This window comes from Rhinatrema bivittatum, chromosome 3 (genome assembly GCF_901001135.1).
Source record: "Rhinatrema bivittatum chromosome 3, aRhiBiv1.1, whole genome shotgun sequence".
Classification (NCBI taxonomy): Eukaryota; Metazoa; Chordata; class Amphibia; order Gymnophiona; family Rhinatrematidae; genus Rhinatrema; species Rhinatrema bivittatum.
The window spans coordinates 538,685,415-538,699,613 of NC_042617.1; the positions used below are offsets into that span (position 1 = coordinate 538,685,415).

Here is a 14,199-nt window from a genome sequence, read left to right on the forward strand (position 1 = left end):
TTTCAATATTCCTTGTAGGCTGAAGCTCAGAGCAAGCAGCAGAGGGAGCAGCTGGAACGTCTGCGTAAAGACATGGGCCCTGTCTCATTGGAACCTGGCTCAGTAACAGGTACATATTCCAGATAAAGGGGTGTTCATGATGGCATAGGGCATGACTGAGAGTCATATTGGCTCAACAGTAGTTATATACTCCTCGAGGAGAGCCAAGGTTGACAGAGACATGGGCCATGGAGGTAGGAAACATAATGGTAGGTGCAGCATAGAAGGGGAGAAGGAATGAAATACCTAAGCCTATCATGGGGTAAGCTAAATACATGGAGTAGAAATTGTTGGTGCTGTTCCTTTTTTTTTAGCTTTCCCTGACACTGAATTGAATCTTTTGGATCTGGTACTGGCAGAGGGGTGAGACAAGGGTTGCTACTCTTCATTGCTCATATTTAAGATCTATCTTTGGGCTCTAATGATCATACATTGAGCCTTTCTAGTCATACTAGGAGCAGGGATGTATGAGCAGATCTTCTGTTGGGTGAAGTAGATGAGTTTATGCAAGACTGTCTCTGGTCTCCATCATATGGAAGCAGAGCCTCAGGTATGGTGCAAAAGAAGGCAGAGGGTGTTATGACTTGCTTGTGTTCTTTGTATTGTTTTAGGTCCAGATGATCAAGAATTGGGCCCCTCTGACCTCATCCTGACACGAGGAAACGTGGATGTGGAAGAAGAGGAAGTAGACAGTGATACAGATGATATCGATCATCATAGTAAGGAAGATATCTATTCACAAAAACCACGTTAGAGTAATGTTACAATAACATAGTGTCAGGTGGCAGATAAAAACCAAAATGTCCCATCTAGTCTGCCCAGTCTGTTTTTTAATAGATGTGTATATAAATTCCCTTCTTATTTGTACCTTGGATCAGTCCAGACAAGTGTGTTTATGCATCCCTACCAGCAGATGGAACCAGAGAACAAAACTTTGAGGAACTCCTACTTAACTGAGAGTGCCACCTGCAGTCCCTCAATATTTCTCTGTCTCCAGCAGATGGTAGAGGTGCCAACCTACAGTCTGGAGTTGTTTCCTCGAGGGCCATCCCTTGGGTGGAGCAGGATGAGCGCGGGGGGTTGGTGACTCCTGTCCGGGCTCGGCCCTTCTTGTCAGAGGGGGTAGATAGCCAGGGGGTCTGGTTCTCTCTCTCTCTCTGGGCCCTTTACTCCCTCTGTGTGCCTGACTCCTCAATGTGTGGCCTCCAGAAGCAGGGAAGTAGTTCTTTCCCCTTTTCTTTGCTCCTGTTTCTTTAAAAAAACAAAAACAAAAAAAACAGTGCGGCAGCATGTGGGAGCAGGACTGAGGAGCGGGTAAGTTTTGTTTCCTGCGGGGAGGGAGGCAGGCAGAAGGGAGCGGGTTGAATTGTCTACCTTCATCAGGGCTAGGAGCTGACTGTTTCAGCACTTGACAGCGGCAGGAGCAATTGCTTCTTCAGGGTTTATTTTTAGGCCTGACTGCACATGCAGGCTCCCGTGCAGCGTGGCAAACTTTGTCACATCTGCAGTTTGAGGCAGGCTCGCCTCTATTTGGCCTTGTTTTGCTGCGATTGTGCCTGGGGGGGTGGGGCTGGGACATTGGCCGGGACCCTGGGGGGTGAATGAAATGTGAAGGCAGCTAGGCTGACTGGAGGCCCTGGGGGGGGGGCGGGGGAGACTGGAAGAGCCAGTGGCCATTTTGGCAGCATCTGCTGAGGCTCAGTCTGCCATTTCAGTGCCTTGGGACCCCCGCTCCCACCCTGTTTCTGGTGGAGAAGGACCCTGCTGGTAGCAGGGGTTGGACAGATGCTCTAGATGTTGCTGTTCAGGACTCTTCCTCCACTGATCTGGAGGCATTTTCTCCGGATTTTGTACTGCTCATTCAAAAGGCTTATCTAGCCAGGAAGGAATTGGGATCCAAAAGACTCTGCTCCAGGAGTTCCCGGCCGGTTAAGAAGGCTAGGAGACCTGAGGAATCAGGTGGGATCCTGAGCACACTGGGAGTCCAGAGGTCCACGGTGGAGGAAGAATCATCGGAAGGAACGGATGATCTCTATCAGTTCCAAAGGGGTTTGGTGGATCTGGACAAGGATCTTGCTGATTTTATGGGGGATCCACTTCAGATCCACACCAGGACACAATGATGCGTTGGCGGATCCAATGCAGGATCTGGAGGCGGTTCCAATTACGAGGTTGAAGACTCATGTGTGGTCCACCTCTTCTGCAAGGAGGAGCTGGGTCAGTTGATTCCCCAGGTGCTAGAGGAGCTGGGGATTAAAGTCATCCAAGAGGACTCGAATAATGAAGGGGTGAATCTGGTCCTAGAGGGATTAAGGAGACTCCCCCCCTCCAAGGCCTTTCTATTGCCAAAGACAGTGAAGAAGCTGGTGGAGCGGAAGTCTCCCGAGGCAGGCCTGAAGGTGGTAAGAGCTATGGTAAAGCTATACCCCTTGCCAGAGCACATACTGGAGAATTCCTAAGGTGGATGCAGCCATGTCTGCGATCACTAAGAATACAACCATTCCGGTAGCCAGAGCGGCAGCTCTAAAGGATGTCCAGGATCGGAAACTGGAGATCCTGCTCAAAAGATTGTTTGAGGTTTCGGTTTTGAGTCATTGTGCCATGGTTCGTGGAAGTTTGATGCCGAGAGTCTGTTTGAGGTGGATGCAGAAGGAACATGACCAGCGGTCGGGGACTGTGACTGGGCCAGCACAGGCGGCCCGCTTGGAAGTGGGAGTAGCCTATGTGGCCGATGCTCTGTGATCTGGCCCTCTGCCAGGAGTATGTTCACTGCGGTGACAGCGCGGAGGCTCCTATGGCTGTGAAATTAGTTGGCAGATGTGTGGTCTAAGGCACAACTGTCAAATCTCCCCTTCAAGAGAAAGCTGCTCTTTTGGGGAGGACTTGGAGCAGCTCATGAAGCAATTGGGAGAGTTGAAGGGTAATAAGTTGCCTGAGGACGGAAACGGCTCTAAGATGTCCTTTCCGCCCAAGCTCATTTTCGAAAAGCAAGGAAGCTTCGTGCAGGCAGGAGCCCTGGAGCAGTGCCGCAGAAGCAGAGTTCTGGCAGGCAGCAGCCTTTTGGGAGCCAGTGCAGACCTCAGAGGAATGGCGGTTCTCAAGGGGTCAGCAGAAGCAAGATTGGACAAGGAAAGTGTATTGGTCTGCTCCTTTCTGGTGGCCATTGCAGGGCAGCTGTCCCCTATTTTACAAGAAGTGGACCAAATTCACATCGGCCGGTGGGTCCTGGAGGTGATAAGACGGCTATGCCTTAGAATCTTCTTGTCCTCTCAGAGATGCCTTTGTGGTCACCCGTTGCATCTTCCAGTGCAAGCAAGAGGCGGTGCAGGATACTTTGGAAGGATTGAACTCCTCCACGCCATTGTTCCAGGGTCGTATTCTGTATACTTTGTGGTTCCAAAGAAGGAAGGGCCCTTTTTGGCCCATTCTCGATTTGCAGAAGGTCAATGCTGCCCTCCGGGTTCCACAATTTCAGATGGAAACGTTGTGCACTGTCATAGCAGCGGTGCGTAAAGGAGATTTTCTTACATCTTTGGACTTGATGGAAGCTTATCTTTGTATCCCATTCGAGCCAATCACTGGTGGTTCCTGAGGTTTATGGTTCTGGGACAACATTTCCAATTCCGGGCTCTTCCCTTTGGATTGGCAACAGTGCCGTGCACGTTCACAAAGGTGACTGTGGTGATGGCAGTGGCACTCAGGAAGGAAGATATCCTGGTGCACCCATGCCTGGATGATTGGGTGATTTGAGTGTGTTCGCTCAGTCCAGCAGGTACTGCAGCTCCGAGAATTGTTGGGCTGGGTGGTGAACCTAGCAAAGAGTCAGCTGACACCGACCCAGTCATTTGGAATATCTGGGGTTGCGCTTCATTACCCGATTAGGGAAAGTGTTTCTGACTACAGAGAGGGTAGTTAAGTTGCAGGGTCAGGTCTTGCGACCACTGTGCCTATTGGTGCCCAAGGTTTGGTATTACTTTCTGTCGACCGCAGCCTTCCAACTGATAGTAAATCGCTGGGGCCACCCGTCTCAGTGCCCAAGTCCCCAGGTTCTTCAGCTGCAGACGAGAGCCACAATCTCAAGGAATTGACGCTCTCGTCCAGACTTGGCCAGAGGAAGACCTACTGTACGCCTTTCCCCCCGTGGCCACTACTGGGTAGGGTCATCCGCAAGATAGAACATCACAGGGAATAGTTCTACTAGTGGCCCAGGATTGATCAAGACAACAATGGTACGCAGACATGCACGGACTCCTTGCGGGGAACCCTCTGTGCCTACCACACAGGGACCTTCTCCGGCAGGGCCTGATCCTCCACGAAGATCTGTCTAGATTCTCTCTTATGGTCTGGCCCTTGAAAGGATTCGCCTGAAGAAGCGCGGTTACTCAAAGGCCATGATTGACACCCTACTCCGAGCGCGCAAGTTCTCCACATCCTTGTCATACATACTGATCTGGAGAGTATTTGAAACCTGGTGTGAGGACCGCGGGATTGTCCCGCGGACAGCCAAAATTCCCATGATTCTGGAGTTCCTACAGGACAGTATGAAGAAGGGATTGTCACTTAACTCCCTCAAGGTCCAATTGGCCGCACTGGTGTGCTTCAGAGCCGAAGTGGACAGTATCTATCTATCAACCCATCCGGATTTATCCCCCTTCCTGAAAGGGGTTAAACAACTCCGACCACCCCTAAAGTGGCTGGTTCCTCTATGGAATCTCAATCTAGTATTAGACTTCCTAGCTGGGCTTCCTTCATACCAACATGCAGTCTGTCACTATGCCTCTTAACATTGAAGACGTCGTATCTCCGAACTACAGGCATCTTGTCTGGAACCGTTCCTTAGGTTCACGCCTGGAACCATACAGCCACACGCACTCCCCTCCTTCCTACCGAAAATGGTTTCCCAGTTTTACTTGAACCAAACCATCTTGCTACCATCTCCAGATGAACATAAGGACTCTGAAGATTCACGCTTTTTTCGCCATTTAAATGTTGGCAGACTTCTAGTCTTATATCTGAAAAGATCGGAACTGGTGTGCAAAACGAACCACCTGTTCGTTCTTCACAGCGGGAAGAAACAATGAGAAGTGGTCTCGTGGGCGACCATAGCCCGCTGGATCAAAGAAGTAATCAAGGAGGCCTACATAGAGGTAGGAAAGCCCTTACCTCTCTAGGTTAAGGCTCATTTTACGAGGGCCCGGGCAGAAATCAAGCTGCTGTCGGGCGGCAACGTGGTCCTCCATGCACACCTTCTCCAGGTTCTACTGCCTGGACATTCAGGCCCAGGAAGATGCAGCCTTCGCTAGGGTAGTACTAAGTGGGCCACGGGCAGCCTCCCACCCTGTCCGGGAGTAGCTTTTGTACATCCCATTGGTCCTGAGTCCACCTGGCTACATGCTAGAAAATGGAGAAATTATTTACCTGATAATTTCGTTTTCCTTAGTGTAGACAGATGGACTCAGCATCCCGCCCACGGCTGCCCCAGAAAAGGAGAACCTCTGATAGCAAACCTCGAGACTAAGCAAATACGGGTAAGCCGCGGCCTACCCCTAGTTCAAGACACCCACAGTTTTCCGGTGTTGGCATAATTGGTTGAGTGCACTGGCGGTCTCCAGTTTGGAAATTAATTGAACCAGTTCAAGTTTTAATCAAGTTTAATCAAGTTATTTAAGCAAAGATATATCCACAATGGCTTTTCGAAGAGAATACTGAAGAGCTGAGGTTAGTGCAGGGGTATATCTAGAGTGACATCAGCCTTGAAATCTGACTCAGTCTTCCATCTATTAGCAGAAGAGCACAATACCGATTGGTCCTGAGTCCATCTGTCTACATTAAGGAAGACTAAATTATCAGGTAAATAAGTTCTCCATTTCCTTCCTTTCCTTAGACAAAAAGGCAAATGCTATGGAGTACGAGTTTCTTTGGTCATTGTATGTGCATAAGCATCTGTTGCGCTATGTTTTAAGGTGACTAATGAATTTAGAGCTTTGGACCATCTTGCTTTGTATGGCCATGAATGGAAAGGGGCTGCAGCCTCTACAGCAACCATGGTACAATGGATTAAAGAATTGATTACAGCTGCATACGTAGAGGCTAATGTGCTTTTGCCTAAACCTTATTTGGATGCATTCCACAAGAGCACAGAACTGCAATTGGTCTCTCCGGCAGAGAGTCACAGAGCAGAGACTTGGTTGTCCTTGCATATCTTCTCTAAGCATTATTTTCTGGATATCTAAGTAAAGGAGGAAGCTTCGTTTACCTCAATGATGTTGAAGGTAGCACAAGCAGTATCCCGTCCTGTGAAGGAGTAGCTTTGGTGCATTCCGTTTGTTTTGGATTAGCCTGACTGGGTGAAGGTGAAATTACTACTTACCTGATAACGACAGGGGAGAAGAATAACTGATACTTCACACATCCAGCAGAGCTCTCTGCTTCAACGGCAAGGGAGAAGAAAAAAAGGGTTCGCACTCACAAAGCGGGGAGTAGCTGGCTTGTTACGGCGGTTACTACCCCAAACCAAATGTGCCTGATACTTCACTTTCCATGCATATCCAGCATGGCTCTCTGCTTCAACGGCATGGGAGAAAGACTGATACATCACGCATTTCCAGCATAGCTCTCTGCTTCAACAGCAGGGAAAAAAAAACCAAAAAAAAACCTGATGCTTCACGCATATCCTGCATAGCTTCAACGACAGGGGTGAAGAAAAAAAAGGATTCGCAATCACAAAGCGAGGAGTAGCTGGCTTGTTACGGCGGTTACTACCCCAAACCAAATGTGCCTGATACTTCACTTTCAATGCATATCCAGCATAGCTCCCTGCTTCAACGGCAGGGGAGAAGAAAAAACAACCAACAAGGGCTGTACAACATAGTCTAGGTAAAACAAATAAGCATGGGTGTAGCTTGCTTATTGCGGCGGTTACTACCCCTACTACCCCTAACTAATCGAGCTAGATATTTCACTTGGATGCAGCTCCATCACTGCTCTCTACATTAATGGTGGGGGTGGAAGGGGAATAGAACAAAGAGCTAAGAGAAACAGATAAGTATGAGAAAAAATGTGTGAAGCTTGCTGGGCAGACTGGATGGGCCATTCGGTCTTCTTCTGCCGTCATTTCTATGTTTCTATGTATGTTTCTATGTAACTTCTTTCCTCTAGAACAGTCAGGCCAGTCCATATTCCCACCCAATGCTGCTTACTGTTTATTTTTAGAGCAGATAATGCATGTGATGTGATGTTCCTGACAAACGTCGGTAGATAAAAGCAAACAAATAAATGAGTCGTTGGTGCTCATATTGGTCAGAAGTTAAGGTCTTTTGAGTATTACTTCCTTCCCCATGTGGTTCGCTTCATTCTGATTGTGTTTAATTCCTTGTACTCCTGGAATTTAAACATAATTTTTTTTTTAATTTTATTTTTATCATTTCAAACTTTACAGCAAGACAATTCTTACTTACAGAAAATAGGAATACATTAGTACATCAAAGGAAATTCAATCTAATCACAGAAACCAAAACTAAATCTACATTATGTAATCCCCTTTAAAGAAATATCCCAGAAGGGGGGACAGAATATATAAAGGGAGAAAAATACTAAATATCTTTACTGAAATCGGCTTAACATTAATAAAGACTTTCACATATTTATATTCCTCACATTAAGGAAACTGAGGGAGTAACAACCCTCCTTGCGTTTAGGAAGGATTTTAATTGTTCGGGATAAAAGAAAACGAAACATTCCGTTGGAGACTTCACGAGACACTTGCATGGATATTTCAATACGTATGAAAACCCCAAAGCTAGTACTTGTGGCCTTAAAGCAAGAAACATTCGTCTTATATTGATCAGAAGTTAAGGTCTTTGAGTATTACTTCCTTCCCCATGTGGTTCGCTTCATTCTGATTGTCTTTAATTCCTTGTTCTCCTGGAATTTAAAAAGAATTTTTAAAAGAAAGTTAATTATTTCTGATTGTCAAAGTTGTCCACAGTTAGCTTTTGCAGAATTTACTGGCAGACTGATGTCAGTACAGAGTTTTATATAAGGAGTGACATCAGCGAGCTTTGATCTGTCTCTATCTGCTGTTTGATGTGCATAATCCAATTGATATGGACTGGCCTGACTGTTCTAGAGGAAAGGAAATTATCAGGTAAGTAATAATTTCACCTTTTTCGGGCTAGCATGTGCCCACAACTTTTCTATCCAGAGGCAGGACAAAGTCTCTTAATTCAAAGCAATGGGGGGAGCAAGGGAAATATCAGTTCTTAGTTTATAATCAGAAATTTGCAAGAAATAATACCATAGTGTAGTTCTCTTAGCAAAGGGATCCAGATGTTCATTAAGGCCTGATAGATACATTGGGTAGAAATGGTGAGCTCAGCACTGGTAGCCCAGAACATCAAAAGTTCTGGGCTACCAACCTCTTTCAGTTCCCATATAACTGATGACTAGCTAGCATTGTAGTGTCTGTTCGGAGATTCAGAGATAAAAAATTATAAATTGTCAGCTGCTGGTTTCCACTGCATATAGCTTAGACTGATTTCTAAACCTGAATTTCTCAAGTAATGAAACCTCCTACAGTTGTGACACACTTCTACTTTCAGATTCCCCACAGGCTTTTTTTTTTTTTTTTTTTACAGCCAGACAAGTGCAAAAATCTTAGAAAAATCTTTTGATGTGTCTTATTTAGCGGAGTATTTCTGGAATATGACAGAATTTAGAGGAAATGGACCGTGTGTTAAGAAAAACTGAGCAGATAAATATCATGGTTTAGTATAGTGGTGCCGTTGTAACCACCAAACGAAAGGAGAAAGAGTTTGTGTAATCCAATTAATAATAGTGTGTAAGAGAACAGTTTTAGGAAAGGCCTCACTTCTTTCAACCATTGATCGCTTCTTGAGTAGTTCTGCCCTTTAGGGGAAAAGCATGCTGTCATTCAGAGAAATGAGAACTCACTGAGACAGAAATTTTTACTGCTGAGATAAAATGCCAAGCCATGTCTTTCAGTGTATTACAGTGAGAATCCCCCCCAAACTCCTGTACACACATTGGAAATATCCTGACAGGGGCTTGAACGCTTCTGTTTATTACAACAGTTATCTTCCATAATACAGCAAAGATATCATTTCTGGCGTGCACACGTGAAGGGCCTAATTCATTAGGGCTTTTCTTCCATGCCGTGTCTATAGGAAAAGGTTTTAGTAGATTGAGTTCTAAGAGTTATCTACACCATTAGAGAAAGGTAAATAAAATTCCTAACATATATTCACAGGGGTAATATTCTTATCCAGTATCAGAATAAGGAAGATGCAATCATAAGCACAATTGTGTAATATTGATTATAGTCACTGACAGGTCAATAGTACAGTGATAGCAATACTGTTCCTTTCCTGCTGTATGGTTTGGAAGTTCTCCTATATCACTGGGCAACAAATTTTCACAAAAGTCATGTTACTGAAATGAAATGAGTCAATTCTTATACATTTCCATGTGCTAAACACGAATGTGACTGTGAAAATGCAAAATTGGCTCTAGTTTTTTTTGTAATATGCAATAATATAATTACATCTTGAACTGTATGCCAATAGTAGGAGACCTACGGTTAATACCGTTTGAAAAATGAAGTCATAGACTACGTCTTAGATTTCTTTGCTTGTCTCTTGTACACCTGTTCGGGAGCATCTCTGCAGAGTGTCCAGCAGTAGTCAGCCAGCATGAATATTTCAAATGCTCACCCTTTCTGACTGGGCTTCATATAGTACACTGCTGACGTCAGCTTACTCAGCAGCAGCATGGCAGTAGAACTGCATTGCATCAGAAAATGATGTAATAAACTCTGGATGATGTGTGCATGATGGTATTATGCAATATGATGCAATATTACATCATTCTAGGCTTATTTACAGTCATACTGGATAAATTTACATGACTAAACATAGAAAGTGAACTATATTAAATATCTTCAAAACGAGAGCCAATAAAAAAACTTTTCATGGTCATATTCATGTTCAGCACATCAAGAAACTACAGAGTAGGACCTTTTTAGGTCAGTAACACTTTCATTGTTGCCCATTGTATTCTTAGTTCCAGAAAGTGTGCTTAGGGCATCCTGGCTCACAGGCTTTTTGGCCTGGGTCCACTTTCCCCACCTCCTATAGATCCAAGAAGGAGCGGGGTGGGCAGGGTGTTTTCAACCCCCCACTCTCCCAGTCTGCTGCCACTTTCCCAGAGCAACCAAAGCTAACTGGACCTTCTTTTGAGGCCAGACTAAAAGCTCATGTAAGCCGGATGTGACCCGAAGGCCATAATTTCCCACCTCTGCACCTTTACTTCCTGGTGTATTGTTTCTCATTCTTTACCGCTGAGAAAACTTTGTAGTTTATATTATTTTGACTTTTTTTTTTTCATTTTTTCTTTCATGTCAGCAACCGAAGAAAGCCACGAGGAGCCAGCCTTCAGGAACTTCATGCAGGAGACCAGGATGCATTACCAGAGCAGGGGCAGCAAAAAGTAAAGGGATGGCAAATAGACAGAAGTCTTTCTGTTAAAGATGTAGAGAGAGAGAGAGAGGAAGGAGGGGAATGAAAAGACTTCTGCTGCCTGTGGAATTGATCAGCAGATCACAAATGGAGTGGCACTGAACAACACCATGGTGCTTCCAGTCGCCGGCTGCAGTGTCTGGGGTGCAACATGTTGCAGACGTTCTTAGAACCTCAGAGTTCTCCACAGTTGTTGACTCTTCTTTCTGAAAATTACCGGGCTGGAAAAGAAGACTGTCGTTTTTGCCCTCAAGCTACATTTGTTGCTGGTTTCCAGGGTTGATAATGAATTGCACTTCAAGAAAGAAACATCTGCTTGTACCCTACTAGAAGTCGCTAGGTTGCTGTCCACCACACAGTGTGCGGGTTTTTTTTCACATGGATCGCAGGAATAGGCAAAGCTTTGAGCTCCTGGTGTCCTAATGGAGTGCATCAGTAACCTGAGTTACACCTGTTCCTTTCACTCTGCTTCTATAGCGTAACAGGAATGTTGTAGCTTTTCCTCATCCATTCTTCTTTTGCACGGTTTATAATAAAATATGTGTGTATATATATAGTTTTAGTTCTGACTGTGCTTTTTTGGGGGGAGTGGGAGGTGATGTAGTTTAATATTCTAATTACTAGTCTGTCAGGAATGCTCTTGAGGCATCTGAAAATAGGTGTAGCATTTAGGAGAGGATTACTCTGATTCTGGAGTCATTACATTGGCTGAATATAAGGTATAGGGTGCAATTTAAGATCTTGTGCCTTTTTAAGGCAATATCCAAAAGCAAACCCCTTTGAACTTCAAGAGGTAAAAATATAAATATTAAAACTGAACCAACCTGAGAAACTTAATTACTTATAAAGGACCATCATATAGACTAGAACTGATTGATAACGAAGATTCTAAGTAGGAGTTCATGAAATAATCAGTCCAAGTGTAAGAGTAGGTTGACTTGGAATAGATGAAGCTTTTTCAGAAGGGTATGCAGTCAATGAAATCTCACACCTTGACGCAGCTGCATATTTATGTATTCTGAAAAGAGATTTTTGTTCAAAGTGTCAGATTTCATTTAATATGTAACTTTTTGAAAGTTCTTTGTCCATCTCTATGGTACATCAAGGCCCCTTCTTCGTCTGTGTGGGTGCAGTTTTCCCCGTTGAAGGGTCTGGGAGCACATATGGCATGGAGGGAACAGTAACATCGGAGGAAAAGAGCACTTGTGGAGGGTACACTTTGCCTTTAATGATTCCAAAATAATCTCTGAGTGTTTCAAATTGATTGTAAATGATTTGGGGTGGCCTATCAGATATGCTTTTTTTTTTTTTGCTTTTTTTTAATTGATGAAAAAGGGTTTAGGCTGGTAAAATTGTAATGGTGTATTTTCTCATAGGGGTTTTACTCTGTGTACAGGCATCAGAGGCTCCAGTATTTTGGCATTGGCCAAGAAGGCTACGCAGGAACTGTCTTTTTTTTTTTTTTTACCATACTGTTCCCCAGATACTTATGACCTTATATCCTCGTCAGTTTAGGAAATCTGCCTTTATTTGTATTTTGTAGTTCAGAAGCTCAAAGGTGGGGGCTGTTAAAGGTTCTGTGCTTGTTCCCTATAACAATCTGTGCAGCCATGATAGAAGCACCTGTTTAAATTCAAAAGCTGTGTGCACCTCATTAATACAAGCATAGCCTTCGAGAAAGTAGGATTCCAACTGAAATTCGCCACCCTATAGAGCGTGTCTGAATTGTATTTTCCCAGAGGTCAAATATCACTTGGTCTGCCAGTGATACTTATCTGGTGGGGATAGTATTATGGTTTGGGGTTTTAAAAACATACACATGGCCATGTTCATCGAGACCAGAGTATTGTATTGGAAGAAGTCTGTAGACCCTTAGGGGATGTTTGCATCACCCTCTGGTATTTTTTCTATGACCTCTGGCATTTTTCATGATTGCAACTCTATAGAGCAGAGCTTTCCAAACTTTTCATGTTGGTGACACACTTTTTAGACAAACATAATTTTGGGACACAGTAATTCAGTCTACTAGCAAACCAGAGGTTAAAGGTTAAACTAACAAAATATATTTTGACAATTTATATATGTTTCCTTAAATATATACATAATAAAATGTTTCACGACACAACCTATCTTGTGAAAACCTTTCATTTATATTAAAAATATATAATATTCCAAGATTAATGTTATTGTTCTAATTTATGAATAACAATAATAAAACAAAGTTATTGTGTTATTCAATTTACCTCTTTAATGAGATATATGACCTTGATGGGATGAACACAGCTTTTGAATATTTGGTGTTAATAAGAAAGTCCAAAGGGTCTTCTGCGTAACTTTAAAAAGCTGGCCAGTTTCACACTATATAATTATTTGATAGCCTCAGTCCACTAATTCTATATGGCTAGGAGAGTGAAGTCTGGAATTTATAGGAAGGGACAGAATGTCAATATAAATCCTGCACCTCCAGTTCTGTAACTCTCTGCATCCACTGAAATTCCCCCAAACAATGGAGCTTGGATGTTTCACTTACAGCTCATCATACTAAAAAATATTTTCAAATTCTGGTGTCACCTCACAGTAACAGCAGCACAAACACCTTCCACTGCCAGGCACATTGTGAACTAACACAAAACCTCACAAAAAGACACTCAGAATCTATACTGCAATCCCATTGTAACACAACAGTAATAACACCAAGGACTCAAACAACAATAACCCTACCTGTGAAAAAGCAAGGGTAAATATTACACTGGGTCCTAGAATACCAATACACCACCTACTGTGGAAACAAAACAAACCAGATTGCTATAGGTCCCTATGCTAGCAGAATCTCTCATGGTCACACACACAGAGCAGAGACAGACCCTTACCAAATACAGAATACAAAATAAAGGAGCACAAATTAGACAAAAACTGAAATGGAAACCCCAAGAAGCCAGACTCTGGTATTAACAATGGAAAAACAGAACCACCATTCCTCATAAAACAAATAAAATCAAGAAACATAAAGCATCAGTTATAATAGTAAAACCATACTAATAAAAGAATATTTTAAAACTACTGATAAATAGAATTTCTATTAATTAAAATCATATACATTTTTTACAATTTCCCAAATACCAATAAAATGTTTCAAAACAGCACATATATCAAATAACATTCAATAATTAAAACTAATAAGGATTTTAAAAAGCCCCTGCTGTCCATACGTGGGAGCTATTGATTTCCAGTCACCCTGATATTGTCGAGGATTAGGAGGTTATCCTCTCTCTCACACATACTCACATGTCCATTCTCTCTCACACATACACTGTCACATACATACATATTCATGCTCTTATACCCACCATAACTTCTCGCTCTCACAGACACTGACACACTCTCAGGCTCTAAGACACTCTCTCCCCCTCCACACCCCCCCCCTACACACAAACTCTTACTCCCCTGGATTTTCTCATACACACTCATGCTCTCACTCTCTATGGCTCCCTCACATACACACAAACACACACACCCAGGCAGGCTCCCAGTCATTTTCACACCACTCCCTCACCATCCCCCAGGCATGCACACATTCATTCTCACACACACAGACCCCCAGGCAGGCACCAATTCATTCTCACAC

General features: G+C 43.7%; 1 protein-coding gene across 1 annotated transcript in view; it reads left to right on the forward strand.

Annotated features, from left to right (window-relative positions):
- The window catches only part of GPN1 (GPN-loop GTPase 1), a 66,985-nt gene extending 55,854 nt beyond the window's left edge, over nucleotides 1-11,131 (forward strand). The window contains 3 exon segments of the mRNA XM_029596379.1: nucleotides 19-109; nucleotides 651-758; nucleotides 10,461-11,131. Of these exon segments, the coding sequence (XP_029452239.1) occupies nucleotides 19-109; nucleotides 651-758; nucleotides 10,461-10,549 (288 nt within the window). The 3' untranslated portion in view covers nucleotides 10,550-11,131.
- Nucleotides 11,132-14,199: the final 3,068 nt, after the last annotated feature.